Source organism: Sciurus vulgaris, assembly GCF_902686455.1.
Source record: "Sciurus vulgaris genome assembly, chromosome: 9".
Taxonomy (NCBI): Eukaryota; Metazoa; Chordata; class Mammalia; order Rodentia; family Sciuridae; genus Sciurus; species Sciurus vulgaris.
Genome location: NC_136469.1, coordinates 144,208,154 through 144,233,652, shown reverse-complemented (window position 1 = coordinate 144,233,652; position 25,499 = coordinate 144,208,154). Strand labels below are relative to the sequence as shown.

Sequence of the window (25,499 nt, the reverse complement as noted above, 5' to 3'; positions counted from 1 at the left end):
TTGAAAGTGACATCTTTTTTTTACTTTCTCTCCCACCCAATGTCAGTGTCCCAAGACAGACGTGGGGAGGAGGTGGGTCACACAAAACACACACCTGGCCCCGTCCTTCAAGGAAGCCTAGCTGTGTCTTCGCTGAAGGCATACCCATGTAAACCCTGGGCCTGATCCCAGGTCCCATTACAGGACATGAATCACTGTTTTGCCATACAAAGTCACCACCGAACCACATGTTAGGGCTCACTCAGACTTCATCACACACGCTGTGGAGCCACAAATAGTTTCACACTCACACACACACTCAGAAATTTTAAAACACACTCTCCTCCTTTAGAGTTCCCTATACTGATGACTGCCTTTCAGGAGTCCCTGCTACTGATGGTCTCCTTGCAGGGGGCCATGGGAGGTGATAAAGCTCCCCTCTGTGCTGCACACAGGCCTGGCTGAGGTCTCATATCCTGGGATGGTGATGGTGCAGGTGTTGGTCTAGTTCCCCAGGGAGTCCAGTTGCAGTCGTTGCTTGTGGAGGTACAGGTTCCCAAGGCAAAGGAAATCCCAAATATCAGGTGGCACCATCTCATTTGATTTGAGGGGCACCGCACACTCCAGCGTAAGTGGCCAGCAGCACACGATTGTCGCTTCCTGGACAGGGAACCAAAACGTCATAGGAGACAGACTTGTGGAGAAGCAGCAAGCAGCACTCAGGAGGAGGAAAACTCCAGACTTCATTCTACATAAGCGGGGCCGGAGGGAATCAGACTCCAAATTCTGAGCACCCATCACCAGTTTTTCACAACATTTACAGGCTCTCTAGTGTCATACATTTTCTAGTCTAAAAGATATGTCGTTGTGCATGGGGGGGTTCAAGTGAGAACCATAGAGTGTGATAAGGGGAAGAACTGTCTTCTCTCTAGCCTTGGGCCTGTACTGTCCACAGGAGCATTACACTTCAGAGGCACTTACACTTCCAAGGAAAGTAGTGAGATCCTAGGGGAAGTCATTTACAATCCAAAAGGTAGGAGCGGAAGATGCTGATCAGGTTCCCTGAAGACTAGCTGACTAGACAGGGGAGGGGAACTCTCCCTTTCCCAGGCACTAATTTTCTAGCAGTGTTCTTAGTTTATTTGGCATCCAGGCTTGGCTTAGTTACCCACTACAAGGGCATGGTGGAATGTACCTGTAATCCCAGCTACTGGGGAGGCTGAGGCAGGAGGGTCACAAGTTCAAGGCCAGCCTGGGCAACCAAGACCCTGTAGCAAAATTTAAAAATCATAAGACCTGGGGATGTGGCTCAGTGGTAGTGTTTGCCTAGCGTGAGGGAGTCCCTGGGTTCTGTCCTAATACTGCAGAAACCAAAGAAACCATGGGATATGTTCACAACTGAATGGCCTTGCATCTCAGGTCCTGTTGCTGAGCTTTACTAAAGAAGATCATCACAGAGAAACAGGTTGGTTTGTGTGTGTGTGTTGTGTTGTGTCCTAAGAATTCCAGGTGTATATAAACCTTTTCTTTGTTTAAATTAGGTTTGTGCCTGTCAAGTAAGAGCTACAGGAAAAATGTATGCCTGCAAAAAACTAGAAAAAAAGAGAATAAAAAAGAGGAAAGGCGAAGCTATGGCTCTGAATGAAAAGAGGATCCTGGAGAAAGTGCACAGTAGATTCGTAGTGAGTATCAGATGCTGAGGTGCCACAGAAGTCACACACTGCTGGGAAGTGGGCCCACGGCAGACTTCACCAGGGATGTGCCCCCGACCCTGGGGAGCGAGCCGGCACACCTGGCAGGGTTCGAGGTTGCAGTCTATGCAATTGGCTCATTTTAAAATTGGGGCCGGCAAAGGGAAGGGCTGTAATTCAAATGACTATAGTTGGAACTTAGGTTCCAGCTAAGGCTAAATGATACATTCCAAAGCGAGCCACCGAACTTTCTGTTTCTCATCCCTGCGTACTGTATTGCAGCCCTGTTGCCACAGACCTGCTGTTCACTGCTCTTCAAGCCCTGCAGTCATGCACTGGGCTTCTTAGTTGAGTTTACTTAGGCCTTTGCTGTCTGGTGGTGGGAAGTTTTATCTTCAGTAGCAGCCCTCTTCCTTGCTCAGATCCTGCAGAGTGGGGTTGATCTTGCTGCCAGCTGTGTCTTGGTCAGTCTGTTGCCACTGTCCATCCCACTTTCAGCCCCTCTTCACTTTCATACAGAGGGTTATTGTCCCTCAGTTACCTTGGCGTTTTCTGGTGGCATGCCCTCTCCTTCCTTGAATGACCTCCAGTTTAGCTGCTCTGGCCCAGGTAGGGGCTGATGATGTGGATGTGCTGAAGGTACTTTCTCTAGCCCTTCTCCCATGTGGCCTCCTCTGCGGACTCTTTTCCCTCTCTTTGCTTTTTACACCTGGTGTGTTATTGCTAGACCCTCACTAGCATACCCCAGTCCCATCGAGCCTGGAGTTGCACCTTTGTGGTTGCAGGTGAGACTTGACCACAGGCAGGCTGGAATCAGAAGGTGCCTCCAGGCTTCAGCTGTGCTGTTGTTGTGTGGTGTCCAAGGCTTGGTTCCTCCACCTACTGACACATTTCCTGCAGCATCTACTGCACTATGAAGGCTAGTGAAAGGGAGAGTATGAATCATAACTTCTAAAATGACTTCTAATATCATAGTTATTTCCTCAGAGTTATTTCTTAGCACCAAAGTCAGCTGTTTTGCACTGGGGACAAATGCCTTCATAGCCTACTTATGAATTTAGTGCACATGTGTATTTGTGTACATGGTATGTCAGTCTGTTATGCAGTTACCAGGAAATCTTTAATAAAATGGGCTTTTCTTTGAGTTGCTTTAAACACATTTGTGTGACTGAAACCGGAGTTTTGAGATGAGACCAGATTCCCCACTTTGCAAATTCCTTCTGTGTTCCTTTCTTGCAAATTTGAAGAATAAAATCCAGGGACAATAACAGAAGGGAAGAGTTAAAGAGTAGGACTTAATTAAGTGAGAAGAGAGAGAACTCCTGCCATGCAGAAAGGGGGCCTGACAGCAGGGAAGCTCATTTTGGTGTGCTAGCTTGGGGTCTTGTATGGTTTGGGGGTATGAGCATTGATCAGAATCTATGTTAAACAGGCATTGAAAAAGTCTCAGGGTCATCACTGCATCCTTTACCTGAGGTTTCAGCCTTCCTCTGGCTCCACTGGGGTTCACTCCTTTCTTCTATTTTGCCCCACCTTTCTAGAACAAAGGAGTTGGTTGGAGTGTTCCCACAGGTGAGCCTCATGGTCTTTTACATGTGAAGAAAACCTTGATGTGTCACAGAAGAGCTGTCCCAGGAGTTCCCAGAGCAGAGGAGGACTCAACTCAGGACCATGTGGTTCTTGTTGGAAAAGGACTTCAGCACCAGCCAGAAAGTCACAGGCAGAGGTTCACCTAGTAGTCAGACCCACATTCAAGGGAGAGCGAGGCTGTCTCGGAGTGAGGAGCAGCCCTGGCGGGACTGGGGGTGCAGTGTGTGCAGAAGGCTGTGTCAGAGGCCCGACTGGATTCAGGGTGAAGCTGCACAATTGTGCGCCTGTTTTACCAGCATTTGGATATTTTCCCCTCATTTTCCAAAGCATGGGCCAAGGGTATGTTGCTTACGATTTACAGCTGTTTTCTACATCTCAATGACTGTGGGTATTTCCTTTAGATTCAGTTTTCGCTCTCTTTTTTTAATCCTAAATCCCTATCTCAGATGGTGCTCATTAATATTTCTAAGGGTTAGCCTCCTGGTGTGGTCTCTTTCTTTGAATAAGACCTTAATTGGGGCCCATTGCCTGACCTTTTCTAATCGGATTCTTAGCCATACAGGCTTTGTGGTTAGAAGGCATTTTCCTTACCTCCCTGAATTCTGGGATCTGATCTCTGAAAAGGGTCACAAAAGTCTCCCCTTCAGGGTAACTTGCCTTCCTCTTATTGACATTATTTCTGGTCATTTCTACTGCAGTTAACAGGTAGTTTACTGAGGAATGTGACATACCTGTCCACTTAAACCAAGTAGGGCTGTAGATAAATTGTCTTTTGGAAAAGAAAGCATGTGGGGGTCAGCACAGTAGGCCCATCTTATAAAATGATTCCTTTAACCTTTCTTCTGTTCCCACCACTCACATCTGTCTGCCCCTTACCATAACTACCTTGAAACATAGAAATCACAAATCTAGTTTTATGAAGGGACATAGTAATAGTACAGTTTATTCCACTTAACAATTTGGTTTCTGTAGTATTGGCTTTCCCAAAGAACCTAGAAATATTTCCCACCAGCCTTACTCAGATTACAAAGATTGATTACACAGAATGTGGGAAGGTGGGGCACAGTGCAATTGTTCTTGCACAGGGAGGTGGTAACTTGCATGCTAAATGCAGGCACTGCCGAAGTTTCCGTGCTGGCGCTCAGGCCACGAGAACACAGCACACCATCCAGGTGTCCTTGAAGCTTTGCCACTTCCTTATTCATACCTAGAAATTGCTCTGCTTTCGATGCAGAGCTGCTGCAATAAGACCTTTGAGAAGTAAGGATCCAAGAGGCATATGGTACATGGTACCCATTTCTCCGAAGCACGTTGTAGTTTGGTGTTCTAATTACAAATCCAGCACAGATAATTGGAATACTGCTAGCAAATAAATCAAGTCACCAATGACTGAGCAGACTTTTTGTGTTTTATTTTTATGACACTGCTCTTTAGGTTGGGTTAGCCTATACTTATGAAACCAGAGATACCCTGTGTTTGGTGCTAACCATCATGAATGGAGGGGATCTGAAATTCCACATTTACAACCTGGGCAATCCTGGCTTTGATGAGCAGAGAGCTGTTTTCTATGCTGCAGAGGTGTGCTGTGGCCTGGAAGATTTACAGAAGGAAAGGATTGTATACAGGTAAGAATGGTGTAACCTGATGGAGCCTGCAGGCTTTGAAGCCTATTCCTTGCAGGCCCCGGGCTTCTCCCAGCACACATTGGCTGCTGGGAGTCCCTGGATGGCAGTTTTCAGGGGTGGTCCCTTACACTGGGGAAACGTTGCCTGTCAGAGGTGCGCTTGGTTTTCTTTTTAGGTTCTCTTTAATCTCTAATTTGTCTTTTGAAGCAGAAGTTTGTTTTTTACTAAGTTGATCTGATAAAGATGGTGCTGCTTCTGTAAGCATGAGACAGTCCATCTCATCTGGGATATTTTGACAGTGCTGATAATGTCACAGGACTGGGGCCTTCCAGGAAACTGAGGCAGCATGAAGGCTTTCCTTCAAGCTCCAGTTCTTGTGATCAGGTCAGAAAGATTTCAGCCATATCATTCAGAGTAACAGGCATGAGTTTATTGAAGGGACTGGAAAAGGGAAAGGGCGTGTTCTCCAGGGAGAGAGTGAGTCCTTTCAGAGAGGAGAGGGATCATGTGCCTCGCCTACGCTCCAGTTTTATTGGAGATCCCAGAGAAGATTCCAGAGTCCCACTCAGGTCCGCCTCTTGACTTATGCCTGAGCAGGATGACGTTAGACTCAAGTCCCCACTGCCATGGCAACTCTAGGTCCCTTTGGCTCATGTTGACCAATTCTTTTGAATTCTTAACCATAAGTTATTACACAGATTTCATGGTTAGCAGGAATATTCTTCCTGCTCTCCTAGAGTTCTGGGATCTGATCTCTGAAAAGAATCATGAAATTCCCTCTCCCCCTTCAGGGTAACTTGGGTTCCTCTTATGGATAGTATTTCAGGCCTGCATTTCTTCTGCAGGTAACAGGTAGTTTGCTGAGGAATATGACATAGCCTGTCCACTTCAGCCAGACAGGGCTGCAGGTAATTGCTTCTTGGAAAAGAGAGCATGTGGGGGTTACACAGTGGGCCCAGTTTGTAGAATTTTCCCCTTCACCTCTTGTTCCCACCACTTGGATCTGTCTCGTATCAGTAAGGACATGCACTTTGTCTGAAGGAAATAGCACAATTAAATGTCTGTAAATAACATTTTACTTTTTAATTTAAGAATTCAACAAAGGATATCAAATTAAGTTTAATAGTTAGAATTATTTTAGTGTAATCAGTATATTTAGTCTTAGGAAACACCTCCACCTCTCCCTGAAAAGCTGGGGCCCTCAACTTTTAGTCTCTATGTGGTCACTCTTCATGGACATGTTCCTTCATTTCCTCTTGTGGGTCATCTACCTAGTATGTGGAAATCATTCCCTAGTATGAATTTCTAACCTTGGTCTTTTTCCTAAATCCCAGAGGGGTCTGTGTATCTCTTGCCCTCGTCCTCCCTACTGGTTGGCCACCAGCTCACTCCTGAATATCTCACATGTTCTGTTTTGTGGAGTGACTGGCTCAGTTCCTGTCTTCCTTAGGTTGAGAGCCTGGCAGAGACTTTAACTGGTGTCCCTGATGCCCGTCTTGCCCTACTGCCTGCTCTAGAGACGCTGATCTTGTTGCATTGTCCTCTGGTGTGGGATCCTGGGCACCTCCCTTGTAAGCCAGGCTTTCGTGACCCTTTATGGTGAGGTTCCCCACATACTTTGCCAGCTCCATGTCCTGCTGCCCCATGATTCTCCTCTGTCCTTGTCATTGTGAGCACACTAGCAGTTCCCAGAACTTTTGGGGTGTCCTCACATCTCTGCACCTTGGCAGTGCTGTTCCTCCATGGATGCCTTCTTCCCTGCAGTCCCTCTTCTTGTCAGTGTGTAGAACCCCTCTCACCCTCCCCACGTTAGCCTAATGACCTCCCTCCTTCCTGGTTGCACATGTGCTCCGCCTCCATTGTAGTCTGGACAGCATCCACTCCACAGCTCTTCAGACCAGATTGTGTGCTTTTTAGGACCCTGATCTTGTTCATCCTGTTCGGATGGAGCTTTGGCTTTTGGGTCATTGAGCCCCAGATCACCGCTGTGACCACGATTCCTCTAGAGACAGGTGGTTGCTTTGTTGCCGTTACTTAGAAGTAGAGTCTACTCTCTGGACGTGGTGCACACCTGTAATCCCAGTGGCCTAGGAGACTGAGGCAGGAGGATTGAAAGTTTGAGCCCAGGAAACATACAAATGCAAGGGCCAGGTTGTAGCTTAGTGATAGAATGCTCACTTGCCATTTGTGAGGCCCTGAGTTCCATCTCCAGCACTCTGAAGAGCAAGCGGTAGACTGTTGGCATCGTTGCAGGGGCAGCCCGGAGGACCGCTGGTTCCTGCTTTACTCATGGAGTGAGTCAGGTTCATAGGCGACTACAGTTAGGACTCCTGTACTTGCCTGCAATCTTCACGTGAATTCAGATTGACTAGAAGATGCTCACTCCCCTCATCCTCTGACCTCTGGCCGTGAAACTGAGAGGCTGGCTTGTGGCACTCCATAGGGAGTGGACCTCTCGCCCTTCTTGCTCAGCACGTCCTGCCTTGAGTGCTGTCCAGAGTTGGTGACCATGGCTGACAGCTCCTACTGGTGCTTCCTTTTTGTTGAAAGACTCTTAGCACCACCTGCATGCCTCAAGGGAAAAGTTTTTTTGTGTCTTCTTTCCTGTTTTCAGACATTGCCATCTGACCATTTTTTAAAAATCAAACCATGTGACAGAGGTGAACTTCCTTTTTGCAGAGACAGTGCAGTTTTAGGTTTAATTTTTCAGACTGAGGTCAAAAAAGAGGAGGACCTTCGGAGGAGGCACCCTGTGGCAAGACTCAGAGTAGTCCTTGCAGTCAGAATCAAAATCCTGGGGGGCCGCCTCACCTCCCCTTTCCTGGAGGAGAGATTGCATGGGCGTCGGGGAGGCTGCCCAGGAAGGTACCTTAAAGCTCGGTCTCCCAAGGAAACCTCGGGGCTGGTGCCACGGCACAGTTCAGGAGCCTGCCAGGGGAGCCCTTCTCTTTGGGGGCAATTACATGGAATAGGTTCCTGAAAATCTCTCAGGAAGTCCTGCTTTAAATGAGGCCCCACAGCAGCAGAAGCGTTTCTCTACTAGGAGAGAGTACCCTTGAGAGGCGTCCTAGAGAAAGCAGGCAAGCAGAGGGCAGGAGGGAGAAGCCAGCACCACTTGGGAAGGCCCTGCCCTAGGCTGTGCCGTTTGCCTCTGTGTTTCGTTTGGAGGAAGAGTGTTAGGAAGTGCATAAAGCCGTAGCGTCCAGGGCCTTTACTGAAAACAGCATTGTCCCGGGTGCTTCCTCTGCTCTCCACAGTCATTTTGTGTTGGTTCAGATAGAAGGCTGAAACAGTAAGTCACCCAAGGGTTGCCTGGCTCAGCGAAGTCCAGAAACACTGACTGGAGGCTGCTGTGACACTTGCCGGGGACAAGCGGGGGGCAGAGGGAAGAGCAGGCTCCCACCCGACAGGCCTGCTGTGCAGTGCACACGTTGTACACTTCTCAGGCTGGAGTGGTTTGTATCCTGTCCTTGATCTAAAATATTCGATGAGGAAAGAAAACAAACAAATGAAAAACAAACAAGCAGAAAGGAAGAAAGAAAAGGAAGGAAAGAAGAAAGAAAAAAAGCAAATGAAATAAAGAGTTCTGAGGGAAGACCAGTGACATACTTCTCAGTGCCAAACAGCTCTCAATTTAAAAGTCGACCTGTCATTCACAACAAACACAAGTACAAAGCAGACGTGTGTGTGTGTGTCTAGTGAAGCACGTCACTCTCCCTATCTTTGCTGACATTCCTGTTGCCTGCTTATTATGCCAAAGTCTAAAAGGACCAGCGTTTTGTCAGGGAAGTCCGAGGCTGTTAGTAACTGATTGAAGAATCGCAGCTTTCTGTATGTTCTTCAGCCTTTCTGGGAGGGTGAGGTTTGATAGTGTAATGTCTCTTAAAAGTTGTTTGAATTATTTTTTATTACTGTTACAATATGCACACACATGCATATGGCAAAAGGGCTATGAAAATTTTAAGAATTGACTTTTTAAAGTGTTTTCAACTTTATTGCGTAGTCTAGCAATTACAGAAACAAGGAAAATACAAAGAAGGTGATATGTGGGTGTTTTAGTCAGTTTTTTCACTGCTGTGACTAAAAGATCCGATCAGAAAAACTGTAGGGGAGGAGCAGTTTATTTTGGGGCTCATGGTTTCAGAGGTCTTGGTCCAGAGACAGCAGACTCCATTCCTCAGTGCTTAAGGTGAGGCAGAACATCATGGGGGAAGAGTGTAGCAGAGGGAAGCAGAGAGTCTCCACTTGTCAGATACAGATATACACCCAAAGCCAGACCCCAGTTCCCACCTCCAGCCACACCCACCACCCCATTTACCACTCAGTTAATCCCTATCAGGGGATTAATTCACTGATTGGGTTAAGACTTTTATAACCCAAGCTGGGGTTGTGGCTCAGTGGCAGAGTGCCTGCCTAGCACATGTAAGGCACTGGGTTTGATCCTTAGCACCACATAAATAAATAAAATAAAGGTATTGTGCCCATCTACAACTAAGAACAAAAAACTAAAAAAAAAAAAAAAAAAAAAAAAAAGGCTCTTATAGCCCACTCATTTAATCCTGCGAACCTTCTTGCATTTTTTCACATGTGACCTTTTGGGGGATGCCTCATATCTAAACCATAACAGGGGGCCAAAGCCCTGAGATGTCCATGTTGGTTTTCCATGGCCTGTGTCTGTGCATCCAGACTCCACCTCCACACTACTTCAGTAACTGCATGGTGTCCTCAGTTACACCTTTCCTTTCAAAGCGGGGATGTAGCCAGGCGCAGTGGTACACGGCTGTAACCCCATGACGGGCTGAGGCAGGATCACAGGTTCACAGGGCTTAGCAAGGCCCTAAGCGACTTAGTGGGAGTCTCAAAATAAAACATAAAAAGGACTGGGATGGGGCTGGGGTCGTGGCTCAGTGGTTAAGCCACGTACCAATCCCTGTACCAAAAAAAAAAAAAAAAAGTGAATGTCACACGTCCTGTTATCCCTGTTAAGTGCCCTCTTTTGCCCAGTTGGCATAAGCAGAATATGTCCAGAGGTCAGGGCACTTGCTCAGGGTGTTGCTGGTAGGAACAGGAGTTGGATTTGGATAGAGATTTGCCCAACTCTAAAAGCTATACAGGCTTTTTGCTACACTGTACTACTTCTGAGGAATAAGGCCCAGGGGCTAGGCTGTAGCTCAATTGTAGAGCACTTGACTGGTGCATGTGGGGCACTGGGTTTGATCCTCAGGGCCACATAAAAATAAATAAATAAAATAAAGGTATTATGTCTGTCTACAACTAAAAATATTTTTAAAAAAGAAAGAAAGAATAAGGCCTGGACTGGGGATGTAGCTCAGTTGGAAGAGTGCTTACCTTGCATGTACCGGGCCCTGGGTTCAATCCCCAGCACCACCAAAAAGAAAAAGAAAAAAGAGTAAGGCCCATGTCACTGGGCATGGTGGTGCACATGTGTAGCTCAGCCATTGGGAAGCTGAGACAGGTGGGTTGCTTGAGCTGGAGAGTTTGAGGCCAGGCTGTGCAGCATAGTAGAACCCCTTCTCAAAAGTGAAGGAAGGAGAAGAACGTGGCCCATAGTGACAACAACAAACATCTTCTGTCTGTGCTCTGTCCCGGTGCTGTGTAGAGGGTTGGTGTGCATCACTGCCCTGGTGCTCCAAGTGTTCCATTAGCCCTCCTTGCCATTCACAATGGGGAGTGTTGCTTAGCATCCCCGTTTTACAGATGAGGAAAACGAGGCTCAGACACTTCTCCAGGAGTGACTATCAGGGTAGGTCCCAACCTAGGTGACATGCTGCCTCAGGTTAAACTTGAAGCTTTACAGAATGATGTTGACAAGGTTTTAGAAGAAGGATAGGACATGACATTTCTTTAAAAATCTTTTTTTTTTTTTTTTTTTTTGTGGTGGGGGCGGGGAACCAGGGATTGAGCCCAGGGGCGCTTAACCACTGAGCCATATCCAAAGCTCTTTTTTATATTTTATTTAGAGACAGGGTCGTGCTGAGTTGCTAAGAGCTTCTGAACTCACATCCTCCTGCCCCAGCCTCCCAAGTTGCTAGGATTACAAGCATGCACTCACTGCACCTGGATCTAAAAAATCTTAAATCCTACCTAGTTTAATATTATAGGCTAGGGGATTCTAAGAGCATACATAGAATTTAAAATCTTGGACCAACAGTTCTTCGTTTACTCCGTTTTTTCTTAAGTAGTTATTTTAATCATTAAGTCAATTATTTTCCTTTATCTTTATGGAAAATAAAAGTTCTAAGCCAGGACTTTATTAAGATGTGTGTTTACAATATCAACTTTATTTATGTTCTCTTTTGCAAATAAATCCATGGACTTAAGTGATTGTGCAATCCAGATTGTGGATTTATTAAATGCTGAAATGTATTTCACTTGTCCTAAAGGATTGTTTTAATGATCCTGTAGTGTATTCGGACCAGGAGATTTTTTGACACTACACTTAAAAATCACAACATCTTTCATTAGTTCTAAGTAGGTGCAAACCCTTAACCCTTTATAGTACTTACAAAAGTGAGGAATGATTGACAGCTACATTTTTTTTTTTTTTTTTTCAGCACTAGGAATTGAACCCAGGGGTGCTGTCCCACTGAGCTATATCCCCAGCCTCCCCACCCTTTTTATTTTTTATTTTGAGACAGGAGCTTGCTAAGTTGCCTAGGCTGGCCACAAACTTGTGATCCTCTTACTTTAGCCTCACGAATAGCTGGAATTACAGGAGTCAGTCTGGCTGACAGACAGCTTTTTTGAAGACTTAAGAAACAACTTGATGTTCCAAGAGAGTGGCATGCAATGAGACCAATACAAAAAAATTTGACTGGCTTTTGGGAAGGATTTTGGAGTTTTTAAGACACAACGTTATGTAAAAACCTAAACTTCCTACCTTGCACCCTCTGGGGAGGCAGGACTCAGTCTATGTCCTCAGGAGAAGTGGTAGCTTATTGTGATGTCTCGTGGCCCTAGGTTCTGCATGTCTCCAGCTTGTTCCTGGGAGCTGTTGAGGTCGTGGACTCCCGGGGACCTGAACACACCTGCCATCACCCTCTCCTGTGAGATGGAGCTGACTGGCACACATAGGCTTAGACAGCGTTTGTTAATGCTGACCAGAGCAGAGATGAAGCAGTTAAGCTTGTAGTACATGGCCTCTTAGTTTGTTTCTGTGTATTGCTGCATTTGGAGCAGTCCACCCACCCTGAAGTGAATAGCTGCTGGAGATGGTCAAAGTATCCTCAAGTAACATCTCAGAGCACTTCTGCACACCTCATCTTCCCAGCAATCTCCTGAGGTGAGGGTCACTCCAGCACCAGAGAGGAGTGAGCTGAGGATGCGGCACTCAAGGGTTGAGTGTCCTTTCTTTCTCTGTAACAGGCAAAATCTGAACTCTGCTGGCAGTTTCATTGGAATGGTTTGGGATTTTTTGTTTTGTTTTGTTTTGTTTTGGAAATTTGACTTTTTAAATAAGGTTCATGAGATTTTTGTCCATTTGGAATGCTACAGTTGGAAATAATTAAGTGAAAATGTTAGAAATTTTACTGAGGAAATGGATATTTAGCTGTGCATCGGATTTCTTTTTCTTTTAAATGAATTGTGGATTGAAAAGCACATGACCTCTTTCACAGGCAAGAGCGAGGATTTGGTGTGTAGGAGAGTTAAGAATGGGGGGCCCATTTGGACCTATCAGTTTTTCAGTAGTGAGTTGATTTTATAGGCCATTAGGCATACAGATGGCTGCTGTCACATAGGGTTATCTGTAGCTGGAAGGTTTATTCATTAATTCAAGAAGTAGACTGGGTCCACATGTCTACCGGGTCCTGAGCTGTCTACTAGGGTACACTCTGGGGATTAAGACAGACATTCTTGCTCTCAGGAGGCTCATAATCTAGTGATGGAGAAGAGCTGTCAACACAGTCAACTCATGTTTGAAGGGTGGGCTCATTTACTTTTCTACCCTTTCTGAAACTTTGCAAACCAATTTAAAGAAAGAATGGCAGATTTCGATATTTATAAGAACTGTTAGATAGTATAGTGACCACATTCTTCCAAATTGGAAATTTCTTCTTCTTGCTCTCTAGTTGGGTAAACATATGCAGGCTGCACATCTCTAATCTGAAAATCAGAAATGCTCCCAAATCCAAACTGCTTTGAGCACTGACAGGACTCTGCAAGTGGGAGATCCTACACCTGACCTGTGATGAAGTTCTCTGCACTGCCACACCCTGCCTCCAAACTGGGAGGCAGACTGAGTACATCACCAGCCTGGAGAAGCCAAGTGGCTGAGAGCAGGTCAAGAAGTGGAGCTGTGGGGGCTGGGGAGATAGCTCAGTCGGTAGAGTGCTTGCCTTGTAAGCAGAAGGCCCTGGGTTCGATCCCCAGCACCCCCCCAAAAAAAAGAAGCGGAGCCGTGAGGCCCAAAGCGGTGGCACTTATTACTAGCACACATTTCACTTACGGGGTGTGCAGTGGCAAGTAGGAGTCAGGGTAGCTTTGGGCCTATCCAAGCTTGTCATTTAGCACCTGGGAGACCTACTAAACTTGGTGACACCCCCAGAGTGGCACCATGTGTGCAGCTACTCTCCTGAACTTTGGTAAGGATTGCTGGAGACGGTGCATGTAAAATAAACAAGTCTTGGCATGTAGTGAGCACTTAGTAAAAGTTAGCTGGTGTTATTACTACAGTTTGAAGATCCCTTAACTGAAGTGTAGGAGCAGATGCATTTCAGGGCTTGGGGCATTTCAGATTTCAGATTTTTGGATTAGGGATGCTCAACCTGTACTACATTATTTTGACACCCACTCCCATTCACTCACACATATACATGCATACACATTATTGAGTGTAAAGCCTGGAAGAATCAAGGAAGCTATAGAAGTTTTGTGTCAAGGAGGCTTGCTTAGTGTTTAGTAACATTTAGTGGGATTATTGAAAATATAGAAAATAATAATAAAACAAAACTGTTCATCACCTCCTCACCCAAATAATAAAGGGGTAAGTGCACCCAACTGGAAAAACAACCAACAGGGCCCACCCCTGCCCCTCTGTCCTGGGTGTCCTCCTAGAAGGTGTTCGGGGCTGTCAGCAGGATACTCACACCTGCTAGCTACTGTGCTGCAACACCTCTTCCTGTGCAGAGCATGCACCTTCATGGTGGCTGTGCTGCTGCCAGGCACTTACTCTTATTCCGAGAGGTTTTTTTCCACTTCTCCTCCATCTGCTTCCCTTGTTGCTGTGGCCTTGTTTCTAGGCTCACTGCCCCACTTTGCTCACTTTGGACTATCTCCTGAACTCTGGAGATGCCCACAGAGTGAAGGCAATGCTTAGTGAACTTGGATTGTTGCAACAGAATCAAGTGTGAAGTCAAGAGTCAAATATAAATCCTTTAAGATAATTTTTTCTCTCAAAGTGAAATACATAAGTAGTTTGAGATATTGCACTTAAGATATTTTAGTCTTTGGGGGACTGGGGTTGTGCCTCAAGTGGCAGAGCACTTGGCTAGCACATGTGAGGCACTGGGTTTGATTCTCAGCACCACATAAAAATAAATAAAATAAAGGTCCATCGACAATTTAAAAAAAAAAAAGATATTTTAGTCTTTGGGCTGGGAGTGTAGTTCAGTGGTAGAGCATTTGCTTAGCATGCACAAAGCCCTGTGTTCAGTCCCAGCATTGGGAAAAAAAGAGAGATGTTAGTTTCCATATGATCTAAGCTGTTAGAAGTCTGTGGCACCCCTCCACCCTGTGAACAATAGTAGCTGCGGTTAACGATGGCTTCCGCCTGCCAAGCTCGATTTCCGCTGAACCCTGCGGAGCCCCTGTCAGGCAGGGCACATCACGACCCCTCCATCTTACAGGTGAGGAGGTGACAGCCACATAGCCGAGAGGTGGCAGAGGTGAAATCTGAATCCACGAGGGTCTGAGTCCAAATCAAAGTCTTCCAGTGTGGGACATTTTCAGTTGTCGAAATTTTAAAACACATTAATAACAAAAATGCATTAATAGTTTATTAATGATAAGGGAGATTGTATCAAATTGATTAAGACCTGATGGCTTTACTGGGTTGTGTACCTAATCACCAAAAAGTCTTCAAATCTACATGATGTGCAAAGCAGTTCACTGACACTGTCATGTGTGAGTTGTTTGCTGTGATGGATTTTGTAGTATTGTTACCCATAGTTGTCACTAAAACCTGGGTGAAGGGTGGATTTACTTGGTGCTGGTGTGGTTATTTCTGCTCAGCACGCAGGGATCAGTGTGGACATCTAAATAATCCAGCCCTTTGTAGGGTGCAGTGGTGCACACCTTTGATCCCAGTGGCTCAGGAGGCTGAGTTCAAAGCCCACCTCAGCAACTTAGCAAGACCTTAAGCAACTTAGTGAGACCCTGTCTCAAAATAAAATATAAAAAGGCTGGGGATGTGGCTCAGAGGTTAAGTGCCCTGGATTCAATGCCTGGTTCCAAAATAAATAAACAAGTAACTGAGCCTTTTGTTGTTGTTTCTTCCCTTGTAGAGACCTGAAGCCGGAGAACATCCTCCTGGATGACCATGGTAAGTGAGCAAGCCTTGCACCTGGCAGAGATTTGTTAGAGGTCTCGATACAGAAGTTGGCGTTGATTCAGAATGGAAACCAGCTCCTGGCAGGTGTTCTTAAAACAAATGTAGTGTAGAGAACCTTGTCATTCCCTGTATACTAGTGGAGACAGTCAGATTTTCAGCTCGTAATTGAGTCTGTGAAGCAAATGAAAGTGAGAGTAAGAACCTTGCCCTTTCCTTTCTGGCTATGGATCCTCGTCTTGCTGTATTTCGCAGGTGTCTATTTTCATGCCCCACACATTAGCCTGCTGCCTTGTACTGTCCTCTTGTCACGCAGCACATGTCCCAGAGTGGGGCGTGGATGACTGTGTAGGGACCCTGTGCAAGTGGATAGGGAGTGGCCCTTTGGAACTGCCCTTGTTGGCATCATGGGTGCTCCTCAGATTCTGGTTCCCTGGGAGATGAATGTGCCTAGAACCAAGAACGGTCCCTACTGCTCGGGTGCCAGTTGTACTCACACATGACTCCAGATGCATTGCTGGGATGGAACTTTTCTCCAGTGACTTTTCTTGGCTGAGAAGTTGCTTAGAGGGCAGGGGCTGTGGCTCAGTAGAGCGCTTGCCTAGCATGTGTGAAGCACTGGGTCCAATTCTCAGCACTGCATATAAATAAAATCAACAACTAAAAAATATTTTTAAAAAAGAAGTTGCTTAGAGTCTAGTAGAGGACATAAGACAAAGCCAGAGTGACTGCTGCAGAAGAGAAAACAGGTGTCTGAGGCAGAGGGTCCCAAAGACAAACATGGGACCCTTTTAATGCTTAGCCTCCTGTGTACAGTGCTTTCTGCTTGTTATCTAATTTATGCCTGAAACACCCACCCTGTGAAGAAGGAAGGTACCAGAATTCTCATTTTATGGCAGGCCATGCTAAGATTTGGGAAGTCACTTGCCCACAGTTGTGCCCCTTCTGGGTCTTGGCCTGTGGTTGGTACTTGTGCCACACTGCTGACCCAAGGTGACCCTGAAGCTGCCATGAGGAGGGAGGGAGGACACTGGTGCGGGAAGCGAGTGGTCCCTCAGAGTGCTGGCTGTTGGGGAGGAGTAAGGAGACAGTGTCTTGGGCTGCCTTTTACGTGCAAAAGAGGAAGCAGCACGGAGGAAGCTGCGAGAGGCGGGCGGCGAGGCGGGAGAGCAGGCATGCCTGGGCAGCGGCTCCTGTGTAAGGAGCACGGTTTCCTGGGTAGCCCCTCCCCTCCAGAACTTCATTCCGCCGACTTGAGCGGACTCATCCTTCCCGAATTTAATCTCTGACATGGCGAGTCCTTCTGCTGTGCTTGGGTCTGCCCTTCCTGGGCCCTCACCTGCTGGGGCCAGCCAGCTGTTTTTTTCTCTTGGGAATCACAGACCTCTGCTGTCTGACCAGATTTTGTTACTTTATTGAAAGGCAAAATTTTAATCAGTTGTTCCTTCTTGGCCAGAAGCAGAAGCTTTGGCATTCTTAATTTTAGTACATTCTGATTTGTTAATTATTTTTCCATTATATTTAGTGATTTTTGTGTTTTGCTTAAATCTTTGTCTACTCGTACACTATGAAATTTTTCTGCATTTTCTATGAAGAACAGTATTGTCTTATCTTTTCCATTTGCTTCTCTGGAATTGGTTTTGTGTCTGATGTGGCATAGCAATGATGGCGCTTTTTATGTGTGTGGTCATTTGGCCCAGCACTGTTCATTGAAGAGGTCATCTGTTCTTGGCGCTGTGGAGTCATTTTGTCAGAAATGACGTCTGCGTGGCAGGCTCTGCTGCGTGAGGACCTGGCGTCTGTTCTCTGCTTGCTCTTTTGCTGACCCCTGGGCCCGTCACACAGCTCTAAGCCACTGGAGCTCTAGCAAGTCTGCATTCGGATTCTGTCGAGTCCTCCAGCACCACAGACCTTCAAGATCGCCTTTGGTAGTCTTGGACTTTTTCATTTTCATATAAATTTTGATAAGTAGCTTGATGATTGAAGCCATATTGTGCTGAGAATTTGGTTAGGGTTGTTTTGCATCTATAGAATAATCACCACGGAACTGACCTCTTAACAGTATTGGATCAATTTATGAATGTTGTGTATAGTTCTATGTATTGAGGTCTCCTTTAATTTTTCTCAATATTGCTTTGTAGTTTTCATTGTAAGATCTTACACATTTTGTTATTCGACAGTTTTTAATGGTATTGTTTTTAAATTTTCATCTTTTATTTGCCTGTTGCTAGTATTTAGAAGAAGTTTCCCCAGTGGTTTACATTTCATATTAATGTGGTACATTTGTTAAATGATGAACCAATATTGGTACATTATAGTTTACCAGAGTACATTCTTTACATTAGGACTCATTCTCTGTGTTGTACATTCTGTGGGTTTTGGCAGATGTATATGACATGTGCCTATCATATTGAGTGGTTCATTGCCCTAAAAATCTTGTGTTTCACCTATTCTTTCCTCCTTTTCCTGCTCCATCCTCTGGCAAGTACTCATCTTCTTACCCTCTCTGAAGTTTGCCTTTTTCAGAACATCAGAGTTGGACACATACAGTATGGAGCCCTTTCAGGCTGCTTTCTCTTGCTTAGTAATATGTAAGTTTCCTCCACATCCTTTTGTGACTCGACACCTTACTTAGTGCTCAATAATATCTCACTGTCCGAATGTACCTCCATGTGTTTATTCATTCTCCTACTGAAGGACATTTTGCTTGTTTCCACGTTTTGGCAATTATGAATGAAACTGCTACAAATACACATGTACAGGTTTTGTGGGGACGTAAGTTTTCAGTTCACTTGAATAAACACTTAAGGACCGGATTGCTGGATTTACAAGCATGGAGCAGTGCTTTAAATACCAACTCAGAGCTGGATTTACATGCTTAGTTTTGTAAAAAGAACTGCCAACCTATCCTCCAAAATGTTGGTACCATTTATCTTTCCTACCAGCAGTGAAAAACTGCTGCTGCTCCACATCTTCGCCAGCAATTGGTGCTTCAGCATTTTGGATTTTTATCATTCTAGTAGTGTGTAGTGGTATGTTACTATTTGAATTTGCTGTTCTCTGATGACATGATGCTTAACATCCGTTTATCTGCGGTGTCTGTTCAGATCCTTTGCCCATCTGTTTTTTTTTTTTTTTTTTTTTTTTTGGCGGTGCTGGGGATCGAACCCAGGGCCTTGTGCTTGCAAGGCAAGCACTCTACCGACTGAGCTATCTCCCCCAGCCCCTTGCCCATCTTTTAATTGGAGTTCTGTTTTCTTGTTGCTGAGTTTAAGAATGCTTTTTGCATGTTTTGAAGCCATTCCTTTATCAGATGCATGTTTTACAAAGGTTTTCTCCTAGTCTCTGACTTATCTTCCCTTTTCTTACTTGCATCTTTCACAAAGAAGTTAAGTATGCACGTGTGTAGTTATTTATGCCAAGGACTGAACCCAGGACCTTGTGTATGCTCATGAGCACACACTCTGCCACTGGGCTTCAGCTTCTTTTGGATCCTCCTACATATAACATCATGACATCTGCAGAGGGGTTTATGTCTGCCTTTCCAAGTCTTATTTCTCTTTCTTTTTCCTACCCTGTGATACAGGGTAGGACTTTTAGTATAGTGTTGAATAGAAGTAGTCTGTGGGGCAATATTTCAACATGTCGCCATTAAGATTGAACTTGTTGTAGTATTTTTGTAGAAATACTTTATCAGATTTAAGAAGTTTCCTTTTTAAACATCATGAATGGAAAAAATAATGAATGGTAGTTAAATGTTGACAGTGCTTTTTCTTCCAAGATGATTATGATCTTTTCCATTGTTGTAGTCAATACACCAGTTAATTTCCAAATGTAGACCGGGCCTTTTGTTGCTGACATAAACTCCCCTGAGGCATGCTGCCGTCCTTCGCAGAGGTTGCTGCATTTACCTGGAGTTTTAAGGAGGGGATCAGTTCTACTTTTGTGGTTCCCCAGGCCCCCCTACATTTGTCTCTCCAGAGTCCCTCGAATTCCAGAGTCCCTGCTGCTGGTTCTTTCCCAGCAGCAGCCCCTTGCCCTCGTCTGGGTTCTCGGCCTCTCGCTGCCGCTAGCCTGCGGAGGTTGCAGTTCAGGCTGCGGAGGTCTCAGTGAAGGCCTGCTTTGTACAGTGAGTGGGAACCGCTGCCACGTGTGCCTCCCCTCTGTAGTTTCTCACTCTGGAGGCCAAGGACATCCAGACCACACTACCACCATGGCTCACTGGTGCCTTCAAAGTATGAATGTCATCTGTGGGGCTCTCCCAGTGTGGCGAGCAGTAGTGCCAGCTTGCCCCAAGCAAGAGCAGAGGATCATTTGTGCCCTTGTGTGACGCATGGAGCAAGCTGTGGTTCGGAAAAATTTTCTGGTGATAGTTCCTGGGCAAATCATGTGTGAGAACCTCCCTTCATGGTTTCCTTATCTCCAACTCTGTTTTGTCAGAATTTGACACAAGTGACTCCATTTAATTCTGACAACTTACATAAAGTCCTAATCCCAGGAGTGCAGAATGTGACTGTGTTTGGAGATGGGGCATTTACACAGGTAATGAAGTAGAATGAGCTCATGGGGGTGCTGAGATGTAGCTCAGTGGTAGAGCACTTGCCAGCCCTGGGCTCAAACCCCTTCTCCACAATCAGTCCATAAAATGAGGCAGTTAGGGTGGGCCCAAGTCCAGTTACAGGTGTCCTTATAAAAATGTTTTCCATAATTTGTTATTTTCATGGGAATTCAATAAATGTTTATCTCCTCTTTGCCCAAGGCATTCACATACTATATGGTTCTTTGAATGAAGTGCCCTAATTGTGTTTATTGTTTCCCTGACTCTATTCCATTTGTTCTCTAGAAAAAAATTCCATATCATTCATCCATATCCATGTATATAAGCCTCCTGGTCTGGTACTATGACAGAAAGTATTTACCATTTTGTAGTTACTCTAATAGTCATTTTATTTTCATATATGTACCTGGTAAGTTATATGAAAACAATAAATACAGTGTTTTTATCTTATCTGGTGGCTGTCTATGATTAAAGGACTTCCCAGGCATAAACCTAATTTCCTGTTGCTAGTGAAACTGAATGCACTGTATGGATTTTATTAAATATGAAAAGGTTAAATGTAATTTTAAATTTAAAGATTTCAGAGTTTAAAATGCTATTTTTTCATCCATGGCTTTTAAGACAATTTTTTCCCAATTGTTGCTATTATTAACACAGCATTGCTTCTCCCTATGATCTGTGTATCATGTTTGAACACACACAGGACACATCCGGATTTCAGATCTTGGTTTAGCCCTGCAGATCCCAGAAGGGGAGATGGTTCGAGGAAGAGTGGGAACTGTTGGCTACATGGGTATGTAGTGGTCTTAGGCTTTTCCCTCTGGATGCCAGAATGCTTCTGAACAGAGCAGGTACTGCACAAGGGGCCTGGAGCTTTTCCTGACGAGGAATGAGGCCATGGTGGTCTCTTAAGTCCTGAGGTCACACCACTGCATGAGGGCAAGTCAGGACAAAGCTGTAGATCCCTTCACTTTGCCAGTGTCCTTGTACATGTGGGCCTTGTAGACCCCCTGGGAAATCATCTGGTTAGTCCAGGGAATTTGTGGGCAGAGCCAGCCCAACCCTGGTGGCCTCTGAGGAAGCTTCAAACTTCTAAGAGCTCTGCAGAAGACCCCATGCCACAAATCCTGCCCTCGCTGGCTTATGGGATTTTCACTCGCTGGCACATAGTGACAATGCACTGGGGACACCCCTGGGATGGCTCTTTATGGAGCACACGCCCTCAGGAAGTGGTTCTCATGCTACTCCTTCTGCAGCACTGGGGTTCATCTAGTATGGACCTGCAGACATTTGAAATGACTGCTTCATTGAGGTGTCGCATACCACGAAATCCAGCAATTCCAAGTATATAATGTTGTGCATTTTAGTATATTCACAGTTGTGCAGCCATCACCAGTTTCAAAAAATGTTTTATCACCTCAAAAAAGAAACCTTGTACCCATTAATAGTCACTCTTTAACCCTCACCTTCTAGCCCCAGGCCTGGCAACCACAGATTTACTTTCTGTGTCTCTGCATTTTTGTAATCACCTATTTCATATAAGTAGAATCATATGTTATTTGACCCTTTGTGTCTGGTTTCTTTTACTTAATGCTTTTAATTTCCTCCATGTTGTAACAAACATTAAATGTATAATGTAATATTTGGAATTAATTATGGAAAAATTTTAAACCAAAATTTAATTAAATTTTCTGTATTTGTTATATAGCTCCAGAAGTTATCAATAATGAAAAGTACACATTTAGTCCTGATTGGTGGGGACTTGGCTGTCTGATATATGAAATGATTCAGGGACATTCTCCATTCAGAAAATTCAAAGAGAAAGTCAAACGGGAAGAAGTTGATCGAAGAGTGAAGAAGGATCCTGAACAGTACTCCACGAAGTTTTCTGAGGACACCAAATCCATTTGTAGGATGGTGGGTCAGGCTCTATAGATATTGGGAAATGAAACTTCTAACTCACTCTAGTTGATTTTGCTGGCAATGGAAAAAAAGCAGTAGTGGAGCAGGCAGCTCTCTCCAGCTCTGTGCAGTGCCTGACCCCGTCCAGAGCCTGGGAACATGGAGGAGGCTCAGGCATCATGGTGCAGAAGGTGTGACAAGGGGTCAGGTTCTGGGTGGCTCTGCCTCGGGCGTGCCTAGGGATTTTCCCATGTAGAGGAGAGGGGTCTAGGCTCACTCCAGACTGATGACCTGAGCGGAAACAGCTGGGGAGGGGAAGACTCCAGAGCCAAGACCTTGTAGTGGGGAAGGGGTCAGGGGAAGAAGAGGGTGTGGGTCGTCCCTCCCATGCCTGCACCAGTGGAGCTGACAAGGTAGAGGGGCAGGGCCTTCTGTATTTTTAGATCCTCAGTATCAGTGGAACAAGGGTAGGTGTTGGAGGTATAAGGACAGAGGAGTTAGAGTTGAAGGACCAAGGAGCAGAGGAGGGTTCCCCAGAGCTGTCCAGTGGATTTGCAGTGCTGTGTCCCTGCACCACCCAGTGGACAGTGCGGGCTGGGTCAGAACAGCAGTGTGGTGAAGCAGGAGGGAGGCAAGGAGCTGGACTGTGTGCAGAGGACTGATTTGGTGGTGGCACGGAATTGAAGCAGCTGAGGAAAAGGGGTACAGGGTGTAGTGATTGGAGAGTAATTATTTTGATTTCCTTTCATTGTGTCTCCATAATAGGAAGCTGTGGGTACTGCAGGCTTGTCACTGGGCTGTGGGATCAGCCTGGCTCTTCTCTCAGCTAGCTCCTTCTATTTGGAGCTGACAAGTTCTCACAGCATTCTGATCAAGATACTGTTTATATTCAGTTTGAGACACACACATTTGCTACTGGGGATTGAACCCAGGGGTGCTTAACCACTGAGCAACATCCCCAGCCCTTTTCTGTATTTTATTTAGAGACAGGGTTTCAATAAGTTGCTTAGGGCCTCATCAAGTTGCTGAGGCAGACTTTTTGGTTTTTAAAAAATTTTGGTTGTCAATGAACCTTTATTTAATTTTTATTTATTTATATGCAGTGCTGAGAATTAAACCCAGTACTTCACACATGCTAGGCAAGCACTCTACCACTGAGCCACAACCCCAGTCCCTGAGGCTGGCTTTGAACTTGAAGTTCTCCTGCCTCAGCCTCTGGAGCCACTGGGATTACAGGCTGTGCCACCATGCCGAGTCAGTTTGATAACTATTGACTGAGTACTTGCTCTACACTCTGACAGCTGCAGGAATATTAGAAATAGAGCCTGTCCCTAAGGAGCCCACAGTTTAATGCTAGACTTAAAACCCATTAAAATGACTAATGGAAAAAGCAGTGGATGTCATAAACAAAGATAGAGACAAGAACATGAGGGTTGTGGGGATGAAATCCCATTGTCCTGAGACACTGGGCAAGAAGGTCTTTTCTAAGCCAGGGGCGATGTTGGGAATAGGAGCCCTAGCTCTGGAGTTAGCCATGAACTTACATATCCAAATCCCAGTCTCTCATCTGTAAAATGTGGATGGGAGAACATCTACCTTACAGGATTGTTGGGTGGATGAAATGAAATAATGCACATAATGTGTTCAGTATCACTTAACCTTCATTAACTACTGAGAAGAAACCCAACTTTAAGCTGGGCACTGTGGAGCACAGCTGTGATCCCATGTACTCAGGAGTCTGAGGCAGGAGGATTGCAAGTTCGAGGTCAACCTGGGCAACTTAGCAGGGGCCTAAGCAACTTCATGTGACCCTGTCTCAAAATAAAATACAAAAAAGGGCTGGGAATGTGGCTCAGTGGTAGAGCCCCTGGGTTCAATCTCCGGTGCTGGGGGGGAGAAAAATGGAGACAGAAAGAAAAAAGAGTGGGTTAAATTCCAATGAACACATTGGAGGAAGGCATCCAAGGTGCACCAGTTACTTGCACAAGAGCAGAGGAAAGGACGCGCAGAGCTCCTGCAGGGACAGGACATGGCCAAGGTCCTTCTCAGGTGTGCAGAACACCCCGACCTTTAATGTTGCTTTTTAGTATGGCCTGACCTTTTCTTTCCCTTTTTTTTTTTTTTGGTGTGTGTGTGTGTTGGGGGGTGGGTACTGGGAATTGAACCTAGGGGTACTTCACTGAGCTACATCCTCAGCCCTTTTTATTTTTCATTTTGAGACAGGGTCTCACCAAACTGCCTAGGGCCTTGCTAAATTGCCAACCCTGGCCTCAAACTTGCAATCCTCCTGCCTCAGCCTCCTAAGTTGCTGGGATTACAGGCATGTGCCACTATGCCTGGCTCACTCTTTTTTTTTTTTTTTTTTTTTAAGTTGTTGATGGACCTTTATTTTATTTATTTATATGTGGTGCTGAGGATTGAACCCAGGGCCTCACACATGCCAGGCAAGTGCTCACCACTGAGCCACGACCTCAGCCCCCGGCTCACTCTTTCTAATATAAGAGACAGGGTTCTTGCTGTGTTGCCCAGGCTGGTCTTGAACCCCAGGGCTCAATCCATCTTCCTACCTCAGCCTCCCAGGTACCTGGGACTATAGGTGCTACCACCCCAGCAGCCTATCCTTTTTAGATTCATAGTAATTGTGGATTATTTGAATTTGTGACACTTGCAAATACATACGAATTTATAACTTTTTGAAAGAGACACTTTCTATTAATTTTAAGAATATACAGTTTCTGGAACCAGGTTTGCTGAATTTTTGCCTTAACTGAGGCCCTTAGTGATTCACTTAATGAATAGATTTAAAGTGGTTTCTAATTATAAATATAATTTAGTATTGAAATTATATCTCTGAAATTCTCAACTATTTTATTTCCTTTCAAAAAAATCCCCTATGACATAAATATTTTAACTTAAGGGGTAATGTAGGCAAACCCTTATTTATTGGTAGCTCAAAGGCAAAATTTTGGCTTCACACTTTTGGAAGCATTGTGATTGGAATTCATGTGGTTCGGTGAAAGGTGTTACTTTGAAGTTGAGGTGACCTCTTTGTTTAGATGTACGTGCTTTCCGCTGTCCCTAGCTCCTTGGTGATTATGGAGGGCTGTCCTGAGTTTTATTTTTATCCTAGGAGCTTGAGTTGACTCCATTTCTGCCTCTTACACAGCTTCTCACCAAGAACCCAAGTGAACGGCTGGGCTGCAGGGGCGAGGGAGCCGCAGGTGTAAAGCAGCACCCTGTGTTCAAGAACATCAGCTTCAGCAGACTGGAGGCAAACATGTTAGAACCCCCTTTCTGCCCGGATGTAAGTGTGCTGCCATAGTAGCTGGATGTCCAGGAACACTGACCCCCAAACACGTTGTATTAAAGCAGATACAGTTACCGGATATAGTCAGGGTGTGGCTTGGGTTCTGTGGGGCTGGTCATGTCTGCTGACCCTGGAGCGGTCACTGTGCCTCCTTGTGAGCATGCTGTTGGGATCAAATGAGGTCATGTCTCCAAAGGGCTTAGCACAGGGCATGGCACTTGCCAGCGCCTGTGGGAATCCAGCACACGATATGCAAACTCAGGGCCAAAGCAGCCTCAGC

The 25,499-nt window shown here is 45.4% G+C and overlaps 1 protein-coding gene across 17 annotated transcripts in view; it reads left to right on the top strand.

Annotated features, from left to right (window-relative positions):
- GRK4 (G protein-coupled receptor kinase 4) overlaps positions 1 to 25,499 on the top strand; it is a 113,539-nt gene that overhangs the window by 68,987 nt on the left and 19,053 nt on the right. For 14 of the 17 annotated variants that reach the window (XM_079154464.1, XM_079154466.1, XM_079154462.1 and 11 more), the window contains 6 exons: positions 1,521 to 1,661; positions 4,695 to 4,885; positions 15,409 to 15,446; positions 20,714 to 20,803; positions 21,719 to 21,927; positions 25,079 to 25,216. In XM_079154464.1, coding sequence (XP_079010590.1) covers positions 1,521 to 1,661; positions 4,695 to 4,885; positions 15,409 to 15,446; positions 20,714 to 20,803; positions 21,719 to 21,927; positions 25,079 to 25,216 — 807 coding nt within the window. The remainder of the gene's footprint in view (positions 1 to 1,520; positions 1,662 to 4,694; positions 4,886 to 15,408; positions 15,447 to 20,713; positions 20,804 to 21,718; positions 21,928 to 25,078; positions 25,217 to 25,499) is intronic. The other 3 variants (XM_079154468.1, XM_079154465.1, XM_079154467.1) reach the window with 2 other exon arrangements.